Source organism: Haematobia irritans, chromosome 1, assembly GCF_050003625.1.
Source record: "Haematobia irritans isolate KBUSLIRL chromosome 1, ASM5000362v1, whole genome shotgun sequence".
Classification (NCBI taxonomy): Eukaryota; Metazoa; Arthropoda; class Insecta; order Diptera; family Muscidae; genus Haematobia; species Haematobia irritans.
The window spans coordinates 25,347,788-25,368,264 of NC_134397.1; the positions used below are offsets into that span (position 1 = coordinate 25,347,788).

Consider the following 20,477-nt stretch of genomic DNA (forward strand, 5'->3'; position numbering starts at 1 on the left):
GATCTTTAACAACCGTGCCAGAATTGGCCCATATCGGTCCATAATTATATATAGCCCCCATATAAAACATTCTCCAGATTTGACCTCCGGAGCCTCTTGGAGGAGTTAAATTCCGATCCGGTTCAAATTAGGCACGTGTTGTTAGTATATGGTCGCTAACAACCATACCAAAATTGGTCTAATCACACAAAAATTGGTCCATATCGGTTCATAATCATGGTTGCCACTAGAGCCAAAAATAATCTACCAACATTTTATTTCTATAGAAAATTTTGTCAAAATTTTATTTCTATAGAAAATTTTGTCAAAATTTTATTTCTAGAGAAAATTTTGTTAAAATTTTATTCGGTTCAGGCCGGTATGCACCTCTAGCGAAAAATTTCATTCCCATAAGAAATGCATTGCTATTTATGCTAACGAAATTTTCGGTAGCGTTCAATTTCGTAATTGAACGCTACCGAAAATAACAGGGTTGTCAAAAGCATATTTTGGCAGCAAACATTTAATTTATTACTATCATTGTGTGCGTAAAAGTTTTAAAAGGTCTGTAAATAATAAACAATTTATTTGAGGAATATTTGGAACATATATTCACAATTTTTAAAAGCGATTAGCTGGTTTAAAATTTGTGTACACAGCCCTGCTTTTTGTTGTAGACTTAAATAAATTTTTGCTACCGAAAATTTCGCTAGAGGTGCATACCGGCCTTTCATAATAAAATTTTCATCATTGTCACAATTTTATTTCTATAGAAAATTTTGTGAAAACTTTATTCCTATAGAAAATTTTGTTAAAATTTTATTTCTGTAGAAAATGTTGTCAAAATTTTATGCCTACTTTGTCAAACTGAATTATATACGTATTGGATCGATCGTTTTTGATTTAATATATACCACGTATGGACTTACATACAATTTAGAAGATGGTGTTAGGAGGTTTTAAGATACCTTGCCATCGGCAAGCGTTACCGCAACTTAAGTAATTCGATTGTGGATGGCAGTGTTTAGATGAAGTTTCTACGCAATCCATGATGGAGGGTACATAAGCTTCGGCCTGGCCGAACTTACGGCTGTATATACTTGTTATGCATTAATAAAAGATTAATGTTGAGTTACAAGTTGCAAGTTACATGATGTAGCGTCTATCAGCCAGTGCTTTTATTCCCAATGGAGGCAGCGTGTCTGGAAAAATATTTGAAAAACTATCAATTTATTCCATTTGGAAAGTAAAAAATTGTTCACCAATATACCTTTCACAATTTTAAGCGAAATAACTATGCTTTCAGCACTTCATTATCATTTTAATTTAAAGAAGCTAGTTGTGCTTGGTGTTTCACAAAATATAAAATGGCTCTTGTAACAATAGTTATGGCAAAATACTTTCATGCGAATAGTGGTGGCAAAATACTATCACAGTTGGCGATTGTTGCAGTGTCACTTACGAGTCTGTGGTAGCGATTAGGATGAAATGGAACTTTGAAATGCTAGCAGGGTATGAATTGTCTCTACCAATAAAAATTATTTGTTTAAGCGAAAGCACAAATAATTTCTTGTTATTATTTACAATTCATCAACAAATAATAGCTTTGGCTTGAAGGCCGGTATGCACCTCTAGCGAAAAATTTCATTCCCATAAGAAATGCATTGCTATTTATGCCAACGAAATTTTCGGTAGCGTTCAATTTCGTAAGCTGGTACGCACCTCTAATGAAAATAACAGGGTTGTCAAAAGCATATTTTGGCAGCAAACATTTAATTTATTACAATCATTGTGTGCGTACAAGTTTTAAAAGGTCTGTAAATAATAAACAATTCATTTGAGGAATATTTGGAACATATATTAACAATTTTTAAAAGCGATTAGCTGGTTTAAAATTTATGTACACAGCCCGACCTTGACTAAAAACATTAGTTCTAACAGAACCCAAAAAGGGAAAGAAATAATTGTCGCGTGGCAACATTTTCCGCTTGAGCTCATTGTGAATGTATTTGGAGCGCTTTAATGTTGGTTTGGATAAACATTTAACTCCTGGTGGTGGAATGTATGTTCAGTGGTGAAATTGGTCTGTTAACATCATGATGTGAATCCCATAAAGATGGAAGAAGAAGAGCTTGTGAAATATTTTGTGTTGTATGACAACGAAACAATCAAGTAGAAAAAGAAATCACAAAAAAACCAATATTAAATTAAACTGAAACAATTGAAATTGTTATTTAACAAAAACATACTATTGGGATAATACTACAAATTACCATACAGGCCGGATAACACCAAGAACCAACAAAAATGGCCCAGCAGGAGTCACAGGTGATGAGCTTGCCTCTGCCGCCGTCACAATACATAAATCTCTTTTCGGAGGAGAACATCAGACGCAATAGAGCTCCTAGACCACCACCACCCATTCCAGATGGCTACAGTATGTTTGGCATACAATATAACAATGAGGAAATGATACGTTCCCTGGAGTCGCAGAATATCAAAAGACTCATACCCCTGCATTTTGATAGAAGGAAAGAATTGAAAAAGCTTAATCATTCATTGTTTGTAAATTTTCTGGACCTGATAGATTTGCTCATACAGTATCCAGATAGTCCACGAAGATCAGAGAAGGTATGATTTTGAGATTTGTTGTTTTTTTTTAGTTTACAAGTGTCAGATAATTAAATCCTTTTCCATGTTCATCTTAGATTGACGATTTAAGCCTGCTGTTTGTCCATATGCACCACTTACTCAACGAATTTCGACCCCATCAGGCCCGCGAGACACTGCGAGTAATGATGGAGACTCAAAAACGTCAGCGAGTAGAAACCACCACACGTTTCGAAAAGCATTTGGAAAAGGTCTGTGATATTGTGAATACAGCCTTCAGCGATTTACCAGAAATCACTGACGACGATATGAGCGATAGTGATATAAAAATGGAAGTCGATTCGCAGGATACAAATAGTGGCAATAAATCAGATGCCAGCTATCAATTAGACCGTATTATGTGCAGTGTTATTGATAGCATGGAATAACCTCAGGTGTGCGATGATCATGATGATTTGACATTAGTTTGTAATTTTAGTAGGTTATCTCTGATTTTTTTATTAATTATAATTACTTAGATATATATTTCTATATTTAAAAAAAAGAAACAAATCAACTTGTCCTTACTTCAAGTGATGAGTTCCAACCCCCCAAAAAGTACTGAAAAACAAAAACAACCAACAAATCTTTTAATAATTGTGTATAAAAACAATGTATAATATAAAATAGATGAGTTTATTTATAGTATAAAGAAGGCAATAATTAAACAAAGGAACAATACGGAATATGATCTCTTTTTAAGATAGCATAAAAGGGTAAATTGTTATTGACAGGTGGATAAGGTACTTTTAATAAATGTGGGGTATTCAAAAAATGGCGACTTGCTTTTCAACATAGTTTCCTGCTCTTTATTAGCATATCCCACAAAAAACCTGAATTGTCTTAAGTGAGTCTAAAATAACCAGCTGTTACTATACCTAATATGGCCTGTCTCAAAAATACTTTTACCGAGGACTTGAGGTCTCCTAATTTTCTAAATTTGGATACAAAAAAAGTTGCATGGGACCATGCCAAGAAAACGGGAATGGCAGTGTTTTTCAACATAATCGGTTTGTTTTTCAACACAGGCTACTTTTATCGCGTACCACTGACCCAGAGATGCTCCACATTTTTTCGCCTGTATCCAACATATATCTTTCCTCGAGGTCTTGAGTGGATGGCCTTCTCATTTAATTGATATTTGTAATATTGTCTAAATTCGGAAAACAAAACAAAAATGGTCGCATGGGACCATATGAAGAGAATACTGTGGAAGGGTGGTGGTATTTTCGACATCTCGGTGCACTTGGCCCATTGATGCTTTTAACTTTATTCGCCTATATCAAAAAGATATTTTCTTGGTCTTGGTGGAGGGCGTTTGACCTCATTTGACTGATACTTCTTTTTCTAAAATTTGGAAAAAAAAAGTCGCATAAACCCAAATCAGAAGAATGTGGCAGAAGGGCAGCAGTGTTTACCGACATAGTCAATGCGGGGCGGATACAGGGTTTTTAACTCTATCCAAAGAGTGCAAACGCTCATTTGGAGCATGTTTATTGCCTGAAAACGTCGAAAATACACACAACTCTAAAGGGCTACAACATTCGGGAAGTCTTCAGCTTTTTCAGTTCGCTGCACAAAGTCCACATTTTTGAGTATTGTTTGGTATACGATGTTTTCCAGAAAGAGAAATTTGTCGTCATTTGTTTTTATAGTATCCTCCGTTCTTGGGTCACCTAAAGGTAGCTGATCCAAAAATGAATGTGTGACTATGGTCGTTAAACGAAAAAGCAGCAGAAAGTATATTCCTGACCTATAACAATAGAGCTTAAAAACTGGCAGACAATAGCAATAGCAAATGTTTCAACAGCTCTCTCTCTCTCTCTCTTTTTCAGCAGATTTTTCTGTTGTATCTACTAAACAATTTCTTTGGACGTATGTTTAAAAAATTGGCATTTGTCCCGGGCCCCAAAATATCACATGTCGCATACATTGCCGTTCTACACCCAAAAGGAATTTGTTAGTAGGGACAGCAGAAAAGTCTGCTGAAAAAAGGGAAATAAGTCACTGTTTGCCGAAATAGCAAACATTGTCTACTATTTTTTAAGTTCGATTACACTAAAACAGGTTTTAGTTTGGCTGAAAAAAATAAAAATGTCAACTTAGGATTTATCCCTAATACCTCATTCACATTACACTTCCAAAATTTTATTTCTATAGAAAATTTTATTTCTACTGAAAATTTTGTCAAAAATAGAAAATTTTGTGAAAATTCTATTCTCTATAAAATTTTGCTAAATTTTTAATTTCTATAGAAAATTTTGTCAAAATTCTATTTTTCTAGAAAATTATGTCAAAATTTTATTTCGATAGAAAATTTTGTCAAAATTTTATTTCGATAGAAAATTTTGTCAAAATTTTATTTCTATAGAAAATTTTGTCAAAATTTTATTTCTATAGAAAATTATGTCAAAATTCTATTTCTTTAGAAAATTTTTCAAAATTTTATTTCTATAGAAAATTTTGTCAAAATTTTATTTCTATAGAGAATTTTGCTAAAATTTTATTTCTAAAGAAAATGTCAAAATTTTATTTCTCTAGAAAATTATGTCAGAATTTTATTTCTGTGGAAAATTTTCTCAACATTTTATTTTTATAGAAAATTTTGTTAAAATTTTATTTCTGTAGAAAATTTTGACAAAATTTAATTTCTATAGACAATTTTGTCAAAATTGTATTTCTATAGAAAATTTTGTTAAATTTTATTTCCATAGAAAATTTTGTCGAAATTTTATTTCTATAGAAACTTTTGTCAAAATTTTGTTTCTATAGAAAATTTTGTCAAAATTTTATTTCTGTAGAAAATTTTGACAAAATTTTATTTGTATAGAAAATTTTGTCAAAATTGTATTTCTATAGAAAATTTTGTAAAAATTTTATTTCGATAGAACATTTTTTCAAAACTTTTATTTCTTTAGAAAATTTTCTCAAAATTTTATTTCGATAGAAAATTTTCTCAAAATTTTATTTCGATAGAAAATTTTCTCAAAATTTTATTTCGATAGAAAATTTTGTCAAAATTTTATTTCAATAGAAAATTTTGTCAAAATTTTATTTCGATAGAAAATTTTGTCAAAATTTTACTTCTATAGAAAATTTTCTCAAAATTTTATTTCTATAGAAAATTTTGTCAAAATTTTATTTCTATAGAAAATTATGTCAAAATTCTATTTCTTTAGAAAATTTTTCAAAATTTTATTTCTTTAGAAAATTTTGTCAAAATTTTATTTCTATAGAGAATTTTGTCAAAATTTTATTTCTATAGAAAATTTTGTCAAAATTGTATTTCTATATAAAATTTTGTTATATTTTATTTCCGTAGAAAATTTTGTCAAAATTTTATTTCTATAGAAAATTTTGTCAAAATTGTATTTCTATAGAAAATTTTGTCAAAATGTTATTTCTATAGAAAATTTGGTCAAAATTTTGTCAAAATTGTATTTCCATAGAAAATTTTGTCAAAATGTTAGTTCTATAGAAAATTTTGCAAATATGTTATTTCTATAGAAAATTTTGTCAAAATTTTATTTCTGTAGAAAATTTTGTCAAAATGTTATTTTTATAGAAAATTTTCTCAAAATTTTATTTCTGTGGAAAATTCTGTCAAAATTGTATTTCCATAGAAAATTTTGTCAAAATTTTATTTCTATAGAAAATTTTGTCAAAATTTTATTTCTATAGAAAATTTTGTTAAAATTTTATTGCTATAGAAAATTTTGTCTAAATTCTATTTCTCTATGAAATTTTATTTCCATAGAAAATTTTGTCAAAATTTTATTTCTATAGAAAATTTTGTCAAAATTTTATTTCTATAGAAAATTTTGTCAAAATTTTATTTCTATAGAAAATTATGTCAAAATTTTATTTCTATAGAAAATTTTGTTAAAATTTTATTTCGATAGAAAATTTTGTTAAAATTTTATTTCCATAGAAAATTTTGTCAACATTTTATTTCGATAGAAAATTTTGTCAAAATTTTATTTCTGTAGAAAATTTTGTCAAAATTTTATTTCTGTAGAAAATTTTGTCAACATTTTATTTCTATAGAAAATTTTCTCAAAATTTTATTTCTGTGGAAAATTTTGTCAAAATTGTATTTCCATAGAAAATTTTGTCAAAATTTTATTTCTATAGAAAATTTTGTTAAAATATTATTTCTATAGAAAATTTTGTCAATATTTTATTTCTGTAGAAAATTTTGTCAACATTTTATTTCTGTAGAAAATTTTTCAAAATTTTATTTCTCTAGAAAATTATGTCAAAATTTTATTTCTGTAGAAGATTTTGTCAAAATTTTATTTCTATAGAAAATTTTGTTAAAATTTTATTTCTATAGAAAATTTTGTCAAAATGTTTTTTCCATAGAAAATTTTGTCAAAATTTTATTTCTATAGAAAATTTTGTCAAAATTTTAATTCTATAGAAAATTTTGTCAAAATTTTAATTCTATAGAAAATTTTGTCAAAATTTTATTTCTATACAAATTTTTTTCTCAAAATTTTATTTCTGTAGAAAAAGACAAGTTTGTGTAAAGTTTATTTCAATAGAAAATTTTGTCAAAATGTTATTTCTATAGAAAATTTTGCAAAAATGTTATTTCTATAGAAAATTTTGTCAAGATTTTATTTCTGTAGAAAATTTTGACAAAATTTAATTTCTATAGACAATTTTGTCAAAATTGTATTTCTATAGAAAATTTTGTTAAATTTTATTTCCATAGATAATTTTGTCGAAATTTTATTTCTATAGAAACTTTTGTCAAAATTGTATTTCTGTAGAAAACTTTGTTAAAATTTTGTTTCTATAGAAAATTTTGTTAAAATTTTATTTCTATAGAAAAATTTTGTCAAAATTTTATTTCTATAGAAAATTTTCTCAAAATTTTATTTCTGTAGAAAATTTTTCAAAATTTTATTTCTCTAGAAAATTATGTCAAAATTTTATTTCTGTGGAAAATTTTCTCAAAATTTTATTTTTATAGAAAATTTTGTTAAAATTGTAGAAAATTTTGACAAAATTTAATTTCTATAGACAATTTTGTCAAAATTGTATTTCTATAGAAAATTTTGTCAAAATTGTATTTCCATAGAAAATTTTGTCAAAATGTTATTTCTATAGAAAATTTTTTTTATTTCTGTAGAATATTTTGTCAAAATTTTATTTCTGTAGAAGATTTTGTCAAAATTTTATTTCTGTATAAAATTTTGTCAAAATTTTATTTCTATAGAAAATTTTGTTAAAATTTTATTTCTATAGAAAATTTTGTTAAAATTTTATTTCTATAGAAAATTTTGTCAAAATGTTTTTTTCCATAGAAAATTTTGTAAAAATTTTATTTCTGTAGAAAATTTTGTTAAAATTTTATTTCTATAGAAATAAAAACTATTTCAATAATGCAGTTTTTTGTTTCAGCAGCGATTTTTGTCAAATAATCGTTTGCTATTTCAGCATAGAAAAATGTTTGCTATTTCAACTAACGGATGTTTATTGCGAAATATGCAAATAGAAATAGGGTTTGTAATATATTTTATTGTAGTACGATTTTATGATAGGTAGATAATTGAAGACAGTTTCTTAACTTTGTTGATACTCAAATAATAAAAAAAAAAAATGAAAAATGTTCCCAGATATGCCATAAACGCTAATTATCGCAGAGATAAGAGAATTATGAAACACGTTTTGTAGATGATCAAGATTTTGCAAATACAGTGAAACCTCGGTCGCCTGAATACAGTTGAACCTCTCAAAAGTGGACACCCACGGTCGCCTAAATATTGTCCACAAATAAATAAGTAAATAAATAAAAAATAGAATATGCTAATACAGCCAACTTCTCACGACAATTGCCTACTTTTGGGGATGTCCGGTTTTCATAGTGTCTGAGGTTTGGAGAAAAAAAGGAAAGAAAGACAGTCAGTGTTTAGTAAGTTTAAAGGCAATGTTTTAAAAATAAGTATTCAGTTAAAAATGGTTTTTTTTGTTTTATAGCCTGCGCCACACTGTGACTTTCGCCCGATATCTACTAATACGGCCCCAGAAGCCAGAATTTTAGCCTGATTTACTTTAATTTTGCGCAGGGGGTAGAATTAATATTGTACCTAAGCATGCCAAATTTGGTTGAAATTGGTTTAGAGTTAGATATAGCTCCCAAATATATGTTTTTTCTTATTTTGGCAAAATCGCCACTGGTAAGTCGAAAACTTGTAAGAATGACTTAAATAAATACTTCTAATACATAGCTGTTGACCGATAAATAATAAATGCATTTTAGCAAAGTTGCCTAATAATTGCTTCAGATTTAAATGGTTCCCATATTTTTTACTATCATTGTTTTCCACCCCAGGGGACTATCCGACTGAAATTTTAAGTCTACAGTTGTTTTTAGAAGTCTTACAAATTTTGTCCACATCGACTCAGATTTAAATGTATGTATAGGGGAAAAACCTTTATATATAGAACCCAACACATTTGACGGATTTGATATGGTATCGAAAATGTGCATCTACAAAGTGGTGCAGGGTATAATATAGACTTTAAACTATCCTTACTTGTTTTGAGCAGGGCTGTGGAGCCGGAGTCGGAGTCTTGGAGTCGGAGTCTGAAGATTTTGCTGGAGTCGGAGTCGTAAAAATTTTGCTCGACTCCGACTCCGGCTAAACCAAATTTTTTAAAACACTTCACATTTTTGTAACTAAGCAAGTTTTTACGCAAATTAGTTTCCATTGCGTTATTCATTCGATCAATGTACAGCATGATTGTAAATGAAAATCAACTTCCAATTACAGCTATCTTTTTATGTTTCCTAGAATGTTAGACTAGCAAATGGGCTGGATCGATCCATTTTAATGCCCATATCAATTTATTTAAAATATTTCGAACAATCGAAATTTTTTTTTTTTAATTTTATTTTAAGGCCATATACATATGTGGAATATTGACAGAAAATTTTTTCAAAGTTGTTTTTTTATAGAAAATTTTGTCAAAATGTTATTTCTATAAAAAATTTTGTCAACATTTTATTTATATAGCAAATTTTGTCAAAATTTTATTTCTATAAAAAATTTATTCAAAATTTTATTACTATAGAAATATTTTTTTTCTATAGAAAATTTAGTCAAAATTTTATTTCTATAGAAAATTGAGTCAAAATTTTTTTTCTATAGAGTATTTTGCAAAATTTTATTTCTATACAAAATTTTGCAAAATTTTGTTTCTTACACAAACATTTTTTCAAAATTTTATTTGTATTGATAATTTTATTTCTATAAAAATTTAAGTCAAAATTTTATTTCTATAGAAAATGTTGCCAAAATTTTATAGTAATAGATTTTTTTATTAGCAAATTTGGTTAAATTTTTTTTTCTATAGAAAATTTAGTCAAAATTTTGTCTCTGTAGAATATTTTGCAGAATTTTATTTACGACACAAAAATTTTTCTAAAATTTTTTTTTATTGAAAATTTTTCAAAATTTTATTTCTATAAGAAAAAATTGTCAAATTTTATTTCTATAGCTAATTTTCTCAATTTTTTTTTTACTAATGCTCATTGATACTCAATGCTATAAAAAATGTATTCAAAATTTAATTACTATAGAAATATTTTTTCTATATAAAATTTAGTCTAAATTTTATTTCTATAGAAAATTTAGTCAAAATTTTGTTTCTATAGAATATTTCGCAAAATTTTATTTCTATAGAAAATTTTGCAAAATTTTGTTTGCTACACAATTTTTATTTTCAATTGTATTTCTATTGATAATTTTTTCAAACTTTTATTTCTATAAAAAATTTTGCCAAATTTTATTTCTATAAAAATTTTATTCAAAATTTTATTTCTATATATTTGGTCAAAATTTGATTGCTATAGAAAATTTTGTCAAAATTTTATTTCTATAGAAAATTTGGTCAAAATTTTGTTTTTGTAGAAAATTTTGCAAAATTTTATTTACTAGACAAAAATTTTTCCAAAATTGTATGCTCACTGATACTCACTGCTAAGTCGAAAACTTGTAGAAATTACTCAAATTTTCAAATTTTTCAATGAATGAATCATAAATGCATTTTTGCGATATTGTCTAAACAATTATAAATATTTCCCAAATATTGCTTGAGATTTTGTAGAAGTCTGATTTGAGATTGGCAAAATTGGCTCAACTCCACAGCCCTGGTTTTGTGTATGGGTTAAAAATTGTTTTAAAGCAATTTTTCAATTTTGTTGCTTTTTTATTTTATTATCACATAATTAATTGTTTAATTTATTATAATTTATTTCAATAATAGCATTTCATCCAAGGTAATATTATAGAATGCCATTTTATTTTGTACCCAGTCGTCTAATTTCTTAGCCATACCCGAGGATATCTCTTCCTTGTAACCATTGATTTTTCCTTTGCGACAGAATCTAAAAAAAAAATTAAAAAGAATTTCAAATATTATTATGTTAATTAAAGTAAAAAAATGTATTCAATTAAAATATAAGAATATTTTTCTTTAATACTATGATTAATTGTGGTGAAATTCCGTGTTGATTTAGCGATGTCCGTCCGTCCGACTTGAATTATTGGTATCAGTAGTTGTTATTGATGTAGGTCTCAGATAGTATTGCATATGGGCCATATCGGATCTGTGTTAGGTATAACTTCCACATAAACCGATCCCCATATCTGTTTTGCCCATAATTATACATAGCTCCCATATAAACCGACTCCACAAGATTTAACTTCCGAAGCCCTCTAATTACCATGCGAAAATTGGTTCATAAGACTTGTTTACACTGAAAATGTACATTTAATGAGTGTCGACTTCTCTTATGTATTTTGATCTGCTGAATTCGAAAAAAAAAAAATGTTTAAACATTTTTTATGGAACAGTTCTTGAAATATTTTTAGTTTTTCGCTGTTCTTTTACTAAACGAATTAAAGCTCGAGTTTGCAATGTCCGATTATATCGTTGTTGGTACTTAAATTAAAGGTATTAAGATAACAATGGACCTTTGGACATTTTGTCTCCATGGTCTTATAGATGATACTCTAACGTAAGGAATAAGACCAACTAGAAGAAAAACGACCGAAAAATTACAAAATTATAAGCAATTGAATGATGTCAAATCATGCAAATATGAGCCACTCACCCACACAAAAATGCATTTCTCTGTGGCCGAGAGGCATTTTTGTGTGGGTGAGTTGCACATATTTGCATGATTTGACATCGGATATGTTCACTCAGTTGTTTGTAACTTTGTCATTTTTCGGTCGTTTTTCTTCTAGGTTAGGTTAGGTTAGGTGGCAGCCCGATGTATTTATCAGGCTCACTTAGACTATTCAGTCCATTGTGATACCACATTGGTGAACTTCTCTCTTATCACTGAGTGCTGCCCGATTCCATGTTAAGCTCAATGACAAGGGACCTCCTTTTTATAGCCGAGTCCGAACGGCGTTCCACATTGCAGTGAAACCACTTAGAGAAGTTTTGAAACCGTCAGAAATGTCACCAGCATTACTGAGGTGGATAATCCACCCCTGAAACACTTTTTAGTGTTCGGTCGAAGCAAAAATCGAACCCACGACCTTGTGTATGCAAGGCGGGCATGCTAACCATTGCACCACGGTGGCTCCCTCGTTTTTCTTCTAGTTGGCCATATACACAGAAAAAAAATATCACCAAAATATTTCCAATTAAAAAGTTAATTGAAGTTGAAATTTTTTTCAATTAATAAATTAATTGGTACAATTAACTTTTTAATCAAGATTGAAACATTAAGTTAATTAAGTCAATGATTGAAAATTTTAAAATTTTTAATTAAAAAGTTAATTGATACAATTAACTTTTAATCAAATTCGGAAGACTAAAGGTAGAATTACATACCATGCATTCAATGCGTCCGATGATTGAAGAGTTGAAATTTCTCTTTGAAATCAAAAGCTCGAATAGGCTGCCGCAAACAGAAAATATCAACCCTTCCATCAACGCACGGATTGACGCATGGTGTGTAATTCAACCTTAAGTCAGTTAAAAAAGCCATGAACATTTTTTTAAATTTTTAATTAATTTTTTTTTTTCAAGCAATCAATTGTTAATCCAAATAAAAATTCTAAGCCAATTCAGAATGTAATTGAAAATAGTTACCTTTTTTTAATTAATAAATTAATTGAGTTTTGCAATCAACATCAATTAAATTTTTAATTGAATCAATAAAAAAATTAATTGAAATTTGGTAATGAAATCAATTAATTTTTCATCAAGATTTTTTCTATGCCCAATTAAAACTGTGATTGATACTATCATTTTCGTGATTGAAGACATTTCAATTAAAAAATTAATTGGATCAATTAATTTCGTGATTGAATCAGAAAAAAATTTTTTTGTGTGTAAGAGAGCGAAAAACTAAAAATAACGGGATATCTCAAAAACTGTTCCATAATTTTTTTAATATTTATTCGAATTCAGTAGATCAAAATACATAAGAAAAGTAGCCTCTCATCAAATGTACATGAAATATTTTTTTTTTGTAAACTACACTCATAGAAAAAAGTCTGCTAAAAACAGCAGTCGATGTCTGCTGTTATATTTTTGTACTTCAGGGCCAAGTGAACAACAATTTATAAAATTTATAGGTTATAAATTTTTCCCCAAAGCATATTAAAGAACCAAAAGTAGTTTTTGGTATATTTTTGCACTGTAATATACCTACAAGCTCCTAAATACGATCAGCAAACATTTTGTTTGCTGTTATGCCTCAATTCGATAAATATTCAGATTTTTGGTCAAATACTATAGATATTCATAAAATATTGTTTTAATTATGTTAGGATAGCTCCTAAGTTGACATTTTTATTTGTTTTAGTCAAAATAAAACATGTTTTAGTGTAATCGAGCTTAAAAAATAGCAGGAAATGTTTGCTATTTCAGCAAACAGTGAATGCTGTCCCTTTTTCAGCAGACTTTCTGCTGTTTTAGCAGACTTTTCTGCTGTCCCTACTAACAAATTTCTTTGGGTGTAGTCTAATTATTTATAGACTCCTCTACAGCAGCTGTTTTTGCTGACTTCTATGAGTGTGTAATAATTCATTGACAGAGACTGTAATACACTCATAGAAAAAAGTCTGTACGAACAGTAACAATTACTAACACTGAGCGCAAACCAGACTAACTTGAGCCCGAACCCTTTACATTTTGCATTTTGAGGTTCCTAAAACACACTATACCTCAATCACTGAAATGTCTGTCAGCGATAAAGACTAAGAGCTGCTTTAAATCAAATGTTTTGTGGATATGTAAGTTAAGCACACTCAAAAGAAAAAGTTAGTAGTAAAAACAAAAGAAATTTTCTTTGTATGTTTTGCTCCTTCACTTTTTAAAAATTCAAAGTCTAAAAACTGCATACTAAATAATACTCACTGAAATCCATCTAAAGAAACATTCCTCTCCTTGTGGGCACGCTCAATTTCCCAATAATGATTTGTTGTAGGATTTTTCTTCATTTCCTCAAATGATAAATGTTTCAACATTTGCTTCATCGTTTCATCATCAATGGTTTTATTAAGGAATTGACATACATCTTGGATAACAGCTCGAAGATCCATTTTCATTCGCTCAAAACTGGTATAGTAAATCCATGGTTCATTTCGCAAAGTGTAGAATTCCATAGTGTTATCAAATTGTTCATTAGAACTGCTATTCTCCATGCGATTACATAGATAATCCTCTAGCTTATGTTCGGGCTCAAAATCACCCATATGACGAAAGAAATGATATTCCGATACAAAGGCATCTTTGGGATTGCGTGAAACATAAATTAACTGAAAGAAAATAAAGAGTTTAAGTTAAATAATTATAATATAAAGTTAAATAATTATAATATAAAATAATATAAAACTAATTGTTATAATTTAAAGAAATTTAATTTAAATATAATCAATTTAATGCAACGTAATGTAATTAAAATATTTTTTTTTATTAATTTTAGTTTAGTTAGTTAGTAAGTTTAGTCAATAACATAAGGAATACAATAAATGTCATAATACATAAATAACAAATATACAAATAGGGATATAATAGGATATGTAGATTACATTATAGTATAATCCCAATTGTCTTCAATCACAGAAATGATAATATCACTTAAAAAATTAATTCAAAGTCATGTGAAAAATTAATTGATACTATTAATTTTTGTGATTGAGTTTTGTTTCAATTAAAAAAAATGTTTGAATCAATTATTTTTATAAAAATTTAATTGAAATATAATCAATTTAATGCAACGTAATGTAATTAAAATATTTTTTTTATTATTTTAGTTTAGTTAAATATATTTCAATTTAATATAAAATATAAAGTTTTTTATTTTAATCATACACCCAAAATTTTTTTCTGATTCAATCACGAAATTAATTGATCCAATTATTTTTTTAATTGAAATGTCTTCAATCACAGAAATGATAATATCACTTAAAAAATTAATTCAAAGTCATGAAAAAAATTTTTTGTTTCAATTAAAAAAAAAATGTTTGAATCAATTAATTTTTTAATTGAATATTTTTTAAAACTCAATTAAGACTATAATTGGAAAAATTTTTGTGAATTTTTTTCTGTATATTAAACAAAATTAATTTTTGGTTGTTGGTTTTTTGATATATAATTCAATAAAATTTAAATTAAATTTCTTTAGTATATTTTTTCGTTAAGAGTTCCATTAAGAATAAAAAACAAATTAAATTAAATAATTCAAAATTAATTTTACAATGCAATATAAATTAAATGTATTCATTTAACTACTTTAGATCTTATTTATTTATTTATTTATATATTTACAATGATAATGAATTATGAAAATAAACAGGAAATATAGGTGCTAACAACATAGGTTTTCGACCTGTTTAGATCTATTTTAATTTAATATAGAACATATATTTTTTTATTTTAATCTTATTAAATAAAATTATTATTATTATTGTTTTTTTAAAGATATTTCAATATAATTTAAATAAATTTCATTTAACATCCATTTTTTGGCATTGTGGTTAATTTAGTTTTGAATGAATTAATTTTAAAGTAAATAATAATAATAATAGATTTTACTAAATTAAATTTAAAGGACTTCATACCATTAAATTATTATAACTTTAAAATAAAACTATTTAATATAATTCAGTAAAATTCAATATAATTAAAATAAATTAAATTTATTGCAATGCAATATAATTATAAATAAATTCATTTAATTAATTTTAAGTTTAATTAAATGTATTTCAATTTAATATAAAATATGTAGTTTTCTTTTTTACACAAAATGATTATTATGTTTGTTGTTGATATATAACACAATAAAATTTAAATTAATTTTGTTTAATATAATTTTTTATTATTATGGTTAATTTAGTTAATTTTTTTAATTTTAATTATAGTTTAAAATTTATTAATTTATTTTAAATTTATATTTAATTTAGTTAGGTAAAGTTAATTTAATTAATAAAATTTAAAATAATTACCGTAATTTAATTAGAAACAAGTAAGGAAAGTCTACAGTCGGGCGGGACCGACTATATTATACCCTGCGCCACTTTGTAGATCTAAATTTTCGATACCATATCACATCCGTCAAATGTGTTGGGGCTATATATAAAGGTTTGTCCCAAATACATACATTTAAATATCACTCGATTTGGACAGAATTTGATATACTTTTACAAAATCTATAGACTCAAAATTTAAGTTGGCTAATGCACTAGGGTGGAACACAATTTTAGTAAAAAACCAGTAAGGAAAGTCTAAAGTCGGGCGGGGCCGACTATATTATACCCTGCACCACTTTGTAGATCTGAATTTTCGATACCATATCACATCCGTCAAATGTGTTGGGGCTATATATAAAGGTTTGTCCCAAATACATACATTTAAATATCACTCGATCTGGACAGAATTTGATAGACTTCTACAAAATCTATAGACAAAATTTAAGTCGGCTAATGCACTAGGGTGGAACACAATGTTAGTAAAAAAAAATATGGGAAACATTTAAATCTGGAGCAATTTTAAGAAAACTTCGCAAAAGTTTATTTATGATTTATCGCTCGATATATATGCATTAGAAGTTAAGGAAAAATAGAGTCACTTTTACAACTTTTCGACTAAACAGTGGCGATTTTACATGGAAAATGTTGGTATTTTGACCATTTTTGTCGAAATCAGAAAAACATATATATGGGAGCTATATCTAAATCTGAACCGATTTCAACCAAATTTGGCATGCATAGCAACAATGCTAATTCAACCCCTTGTGCAAAATTTCAACTAAATCGGAGTTAAAAATTGGCCTCTATGGCCATATGAGTGTAAATCAGGCGAAAGCTATATATGGGAGCTATATCTAAATCTGAACCGATTTCAACCAAATTTGGCACACATAGCTACAATGCTAATTCTACTCCCTGTGCAAAATTTCAACTAAATCGGAGCAAAAAATTGGCCTCTGTGGTCATATGAGTGTAAATCGGGCGAAAGCTATATATGGGAGCTATATCTAAATCTGAACCGATTTCAACCAAATTTGGCACGCATAGCTACAATGCTAATTCTACTCTCTGTGCAAAATTTCAACTAAATCGGAGCAAAAAATTGGCCTCTGTGGTCATATGAGTGTAAATCGGGCGAAAGCTATATATGGGATCTATATCTAAATCTGAACCGATTTGGCTGATATTTTGCAAGTTTTTCGAGACTCATAAAATATTCGGATGTACGGAATTTGAGGAAGATCGGTTGATATACACGCCAATTATGACCAGATCGGTGAAAAATATATATGGCAGCTATATCTAAATCTGAACCGATTTTTTCCAAAATCAATAGGGATCGTCTTTGAGCCGAAACAGGACCCTATACCAAATTTTAGGACAATCGGACTAAAACTGCGAGCTGTACTTTGCACACAAAAATACACCAACAGACAGACAGACAGACGGACATCGCTAAATCGACTCAGAATTTAATTCTAAGTCGATCCGTATACTAAAAGGTTGGTCTATGATTACTCCTTCTTGGCGTTACATACAAATGCACAAACTTATTATACCCTGTGCCACAGTAGTGGTGAAGGGTATAAAAATAATTTGAAATTTATATAAATTCATAGCGTTAAATTAATTTAATTATATTTAATATCAAATTTGGACCTCCAGTTTGGATCTATCATTAAAATTTATTATAGTAAAAAAATTTATTAATTTATTTTAAATTTATGTTTAATTTAATTACGTAAATTTAATTTAATTAATAAAATTTAAAATAATTACTATAATTTAATTTAAACTAGAAGAAAATAATTTCTAATTTATTTAAATTCATTTATATAGCGTTAAATTAATTCAATTATATTTAATATCAAATTTGGACCTCTAGGAAGCTTCGGAAATCAAATATAATTATGGACCGATACGAAACAATTTTGTTAGAGGTCATATACTAAGACGTACGTATCAAATTTTAACCGGATCGGATGAATTTTTCTCCAGCAAAATGCTCACAAGCAGAATGTGGGGGTTGGTTTTTATGGAGGCTATATCTAAAAAGTGCTCCGATACAACCTAAAAAATGCTGTCAATCAGCGAGCAGAAAAGAATTCAAAAAAGGCAATCGCAGCACTCTCGTTTGTCGGCGGATGCCCGCACTTTGTCTCTATGTGTGGCGCTATTTTCACAAAGAATTCGAAGCCTTTTCACACTTTTGTCTGTTTTTTTTAGAAAATAACCTAAAACGTACATTTTCCGGGCAAAATGAAAAAAAGTGCGCATTTTTTACAAGAAAAGAAAACGCCATAATAAAAATTCCAATGTTAACTGATAATCAAGTCAATCAATGCTCACTAAAGCCGAGGAAAATGTTTGTAAAATTCTTAAAAATAGTAAGAATGAACTACGGCATGGTTATAGTTTGGTGCCAATAATTTTTTCGTTACTTTTTTTTTTTTCTTTTATGAGATGGAAGAATTTGGTAAATGGAAAAGTTTAACTTTCTCACGAGATAGTTCATTCTTACATCAAAATAAGTAGACATATGGACGGACACATTAACTTTCGTTACATATTCCTTAATATTAAAAAAATGTAAACACCCACCTTTGGTTTCTTTTCCCATATTTGTGTAGGCAATAAAGCCAATGATAAATGAGATTTTATCAAGCGAGGACGTTTCACATTTTCAATTGCCTTAAATGCCCTCTCCAAATCATGATAGATTAAATAATCGAACCTGTCAATATAATAATTTTCAAAAATTCTGTCTATCAGATTTCCATTTAGGTTTTGCTAAACTTACTCCATGAAAGGAGAGCGCACTTCTAGATGTTCACTTTTAGCTGCCTGAAAATCATAGCCATTCATTACCAACCATAGCAGCTCTTGCATCCAAGTTGTTCCACATTTGGGTAATGTCACTAGCCAAACATCATCTTCGAATACTTCGATATCGTGAACTTTATCGAGGAATTTCTCTTGATTGGGTACATAATGAAATACGCGTTTGGACCAATGTTCCAGAGGTAGAAGATTTGTGGGAAATCGTTTGGGCGGTCTTACTTGTGCCGATTGCATTTCTATTAATACTGACCCTTTTGCTTACATTACTCTAGTGTAAAATATATTGTAACTATTTGCAATAAAATCTATATAGTTTAATCACACTATATACTTTCTTTTTGTTTTTGCAAAAAAATAAATAAAATAAAATAAAAAAATAAAAGCTTATTGCAGATAACATCAGGGATGGGAATGTTGTATACTTGATTCAAATCTAAAACCAGTGGTATTGACATTAGCCATTCAATTTATAAAACAACCAAAGATATTTTGTTAAGAGAAGTGTGAATGTACACTGAGAAATATATTTATTTAACATTTCTACGAAAGTATCTTGGCCTCCACATAAAGATGATCCAAGGGAGTACTGCAAAGACACCCTGTCGTACTGACAGTTCTGTATGTTATTCCACTTCGTGTTACTTGTCTGAGTTGTCCACAGTGGCGCTTCATTGTTTTTTACAAAATTTTCTATAGAAATAAAATTTTGACATAAGTTTCAATAGAAATAATATTATTATTATTATTATTAGTTTATTTAAAATCATAATAAATTATGAAAATAAATACAAAAAAATGAAGGTACTAACAACTAAGGTTTTCGACCTAAAAAAATTTTCTTCAGGCATGGAATTTTGAGAAAGTTTTCTATAGAAATAAAATTTTGACAAAATTTTCTTAGAAATAAAATTTTGACAAAATTTCCTTAAAAATAAAAATTTGAAAAAATTTTCGTAGAAATAAAATTTTGACAAAATTTTCATAGAAATAAAATTTTGACAAAATTTTCTATAGAAATAAAATTTTGACAAAATTTTCTATAGAAATAATATTTTGACATAATTTTCTATAGAAATACAATTTTGACAAAATTTTCTATAGAAATACAATTTTGACAAAATTTTCTGTAGATATAAAATTCTGACAAAATTTTCTATAGAAATAAAATTTTGACAAAATTTTCTATAGAAATTAAATTTTGACAAAATTTTCTATAGAAATAAACTTTTAATAAAATTTTCTATAGAAATAAAATTTTGACATAATTTTCTATAGAAATACAATTTTGACAGAATTTTCTATAGAAATACAATTTTGACAAAATTTTCTATAGAAATAAAATTCTGACAAAATTTTCTATAGAAATAAAATTTTGAAAAAAATTTCTATAGAAATAAAATTTTGAAAAAATTTTCTATAAAAAAAAGTTTTGAAAAAATTTTCTATAAAAATGAAATTTTGCAAAAATTTCTATAGAAATAAAATTTTGACAAATTT

At 27.4% G+C, this 20,477-nt stretch overlaps 2 protein-coding genes across 2 annotated transcripts; one reads left to right on the forward strand and one right to left on the reverse strand.

The window, feature by feature from the left end:
- The first annotated feature begins 2,143 nt into the window (after positions 1–2,143).
- On the forward strand, positions 2,144–3,314 carry MED7 (mediator complex subunit 7). The gene is made up of 2 exons (XM_075289638.1): positions 2,144–2,610; positions 2,688–3,314. The coding sequence occupies exons 1-2, from the start codon at positions 2,287–2,289 to the stop codon at positions 3,015–3,017; spliced, it is 654 nt and encodes a 217-aa protein (XP_075145753.1). The 5' UTR covers positions 2,144–2,286; the 3' UTR covers positions 3,018–3,314.
- A 7,516-nt stretch (positions 3,315–10,830) lies between these two features.
- Positions 10,831–19,244, reverse strand: LOC142220466 (sulfotransferase 1E1-like). Its single transcript, XM_075289639.1, has 4 exons — positions 18,940–19,244; positions 18,741–18,873; positions 14,026–14,426; positions 10,831–11,029 (listed from the first exon to the last, which is right to left on the reverse strand). The coding sequence occupies exons 1-4, from the start codon at positions 19,212–19,214 to the stop codon at positions 10,894–10,896; spliced, it is 945 nt and encodes a 314-aa protein (XP_075145754.1). The 5' UTR covers positions 19,215–19,244; the 3' UTR covers positions 10,831–10,893.
- Between the last annotated feature and the right edge of the window lie 1,233 nt (positions 19,245–20,477).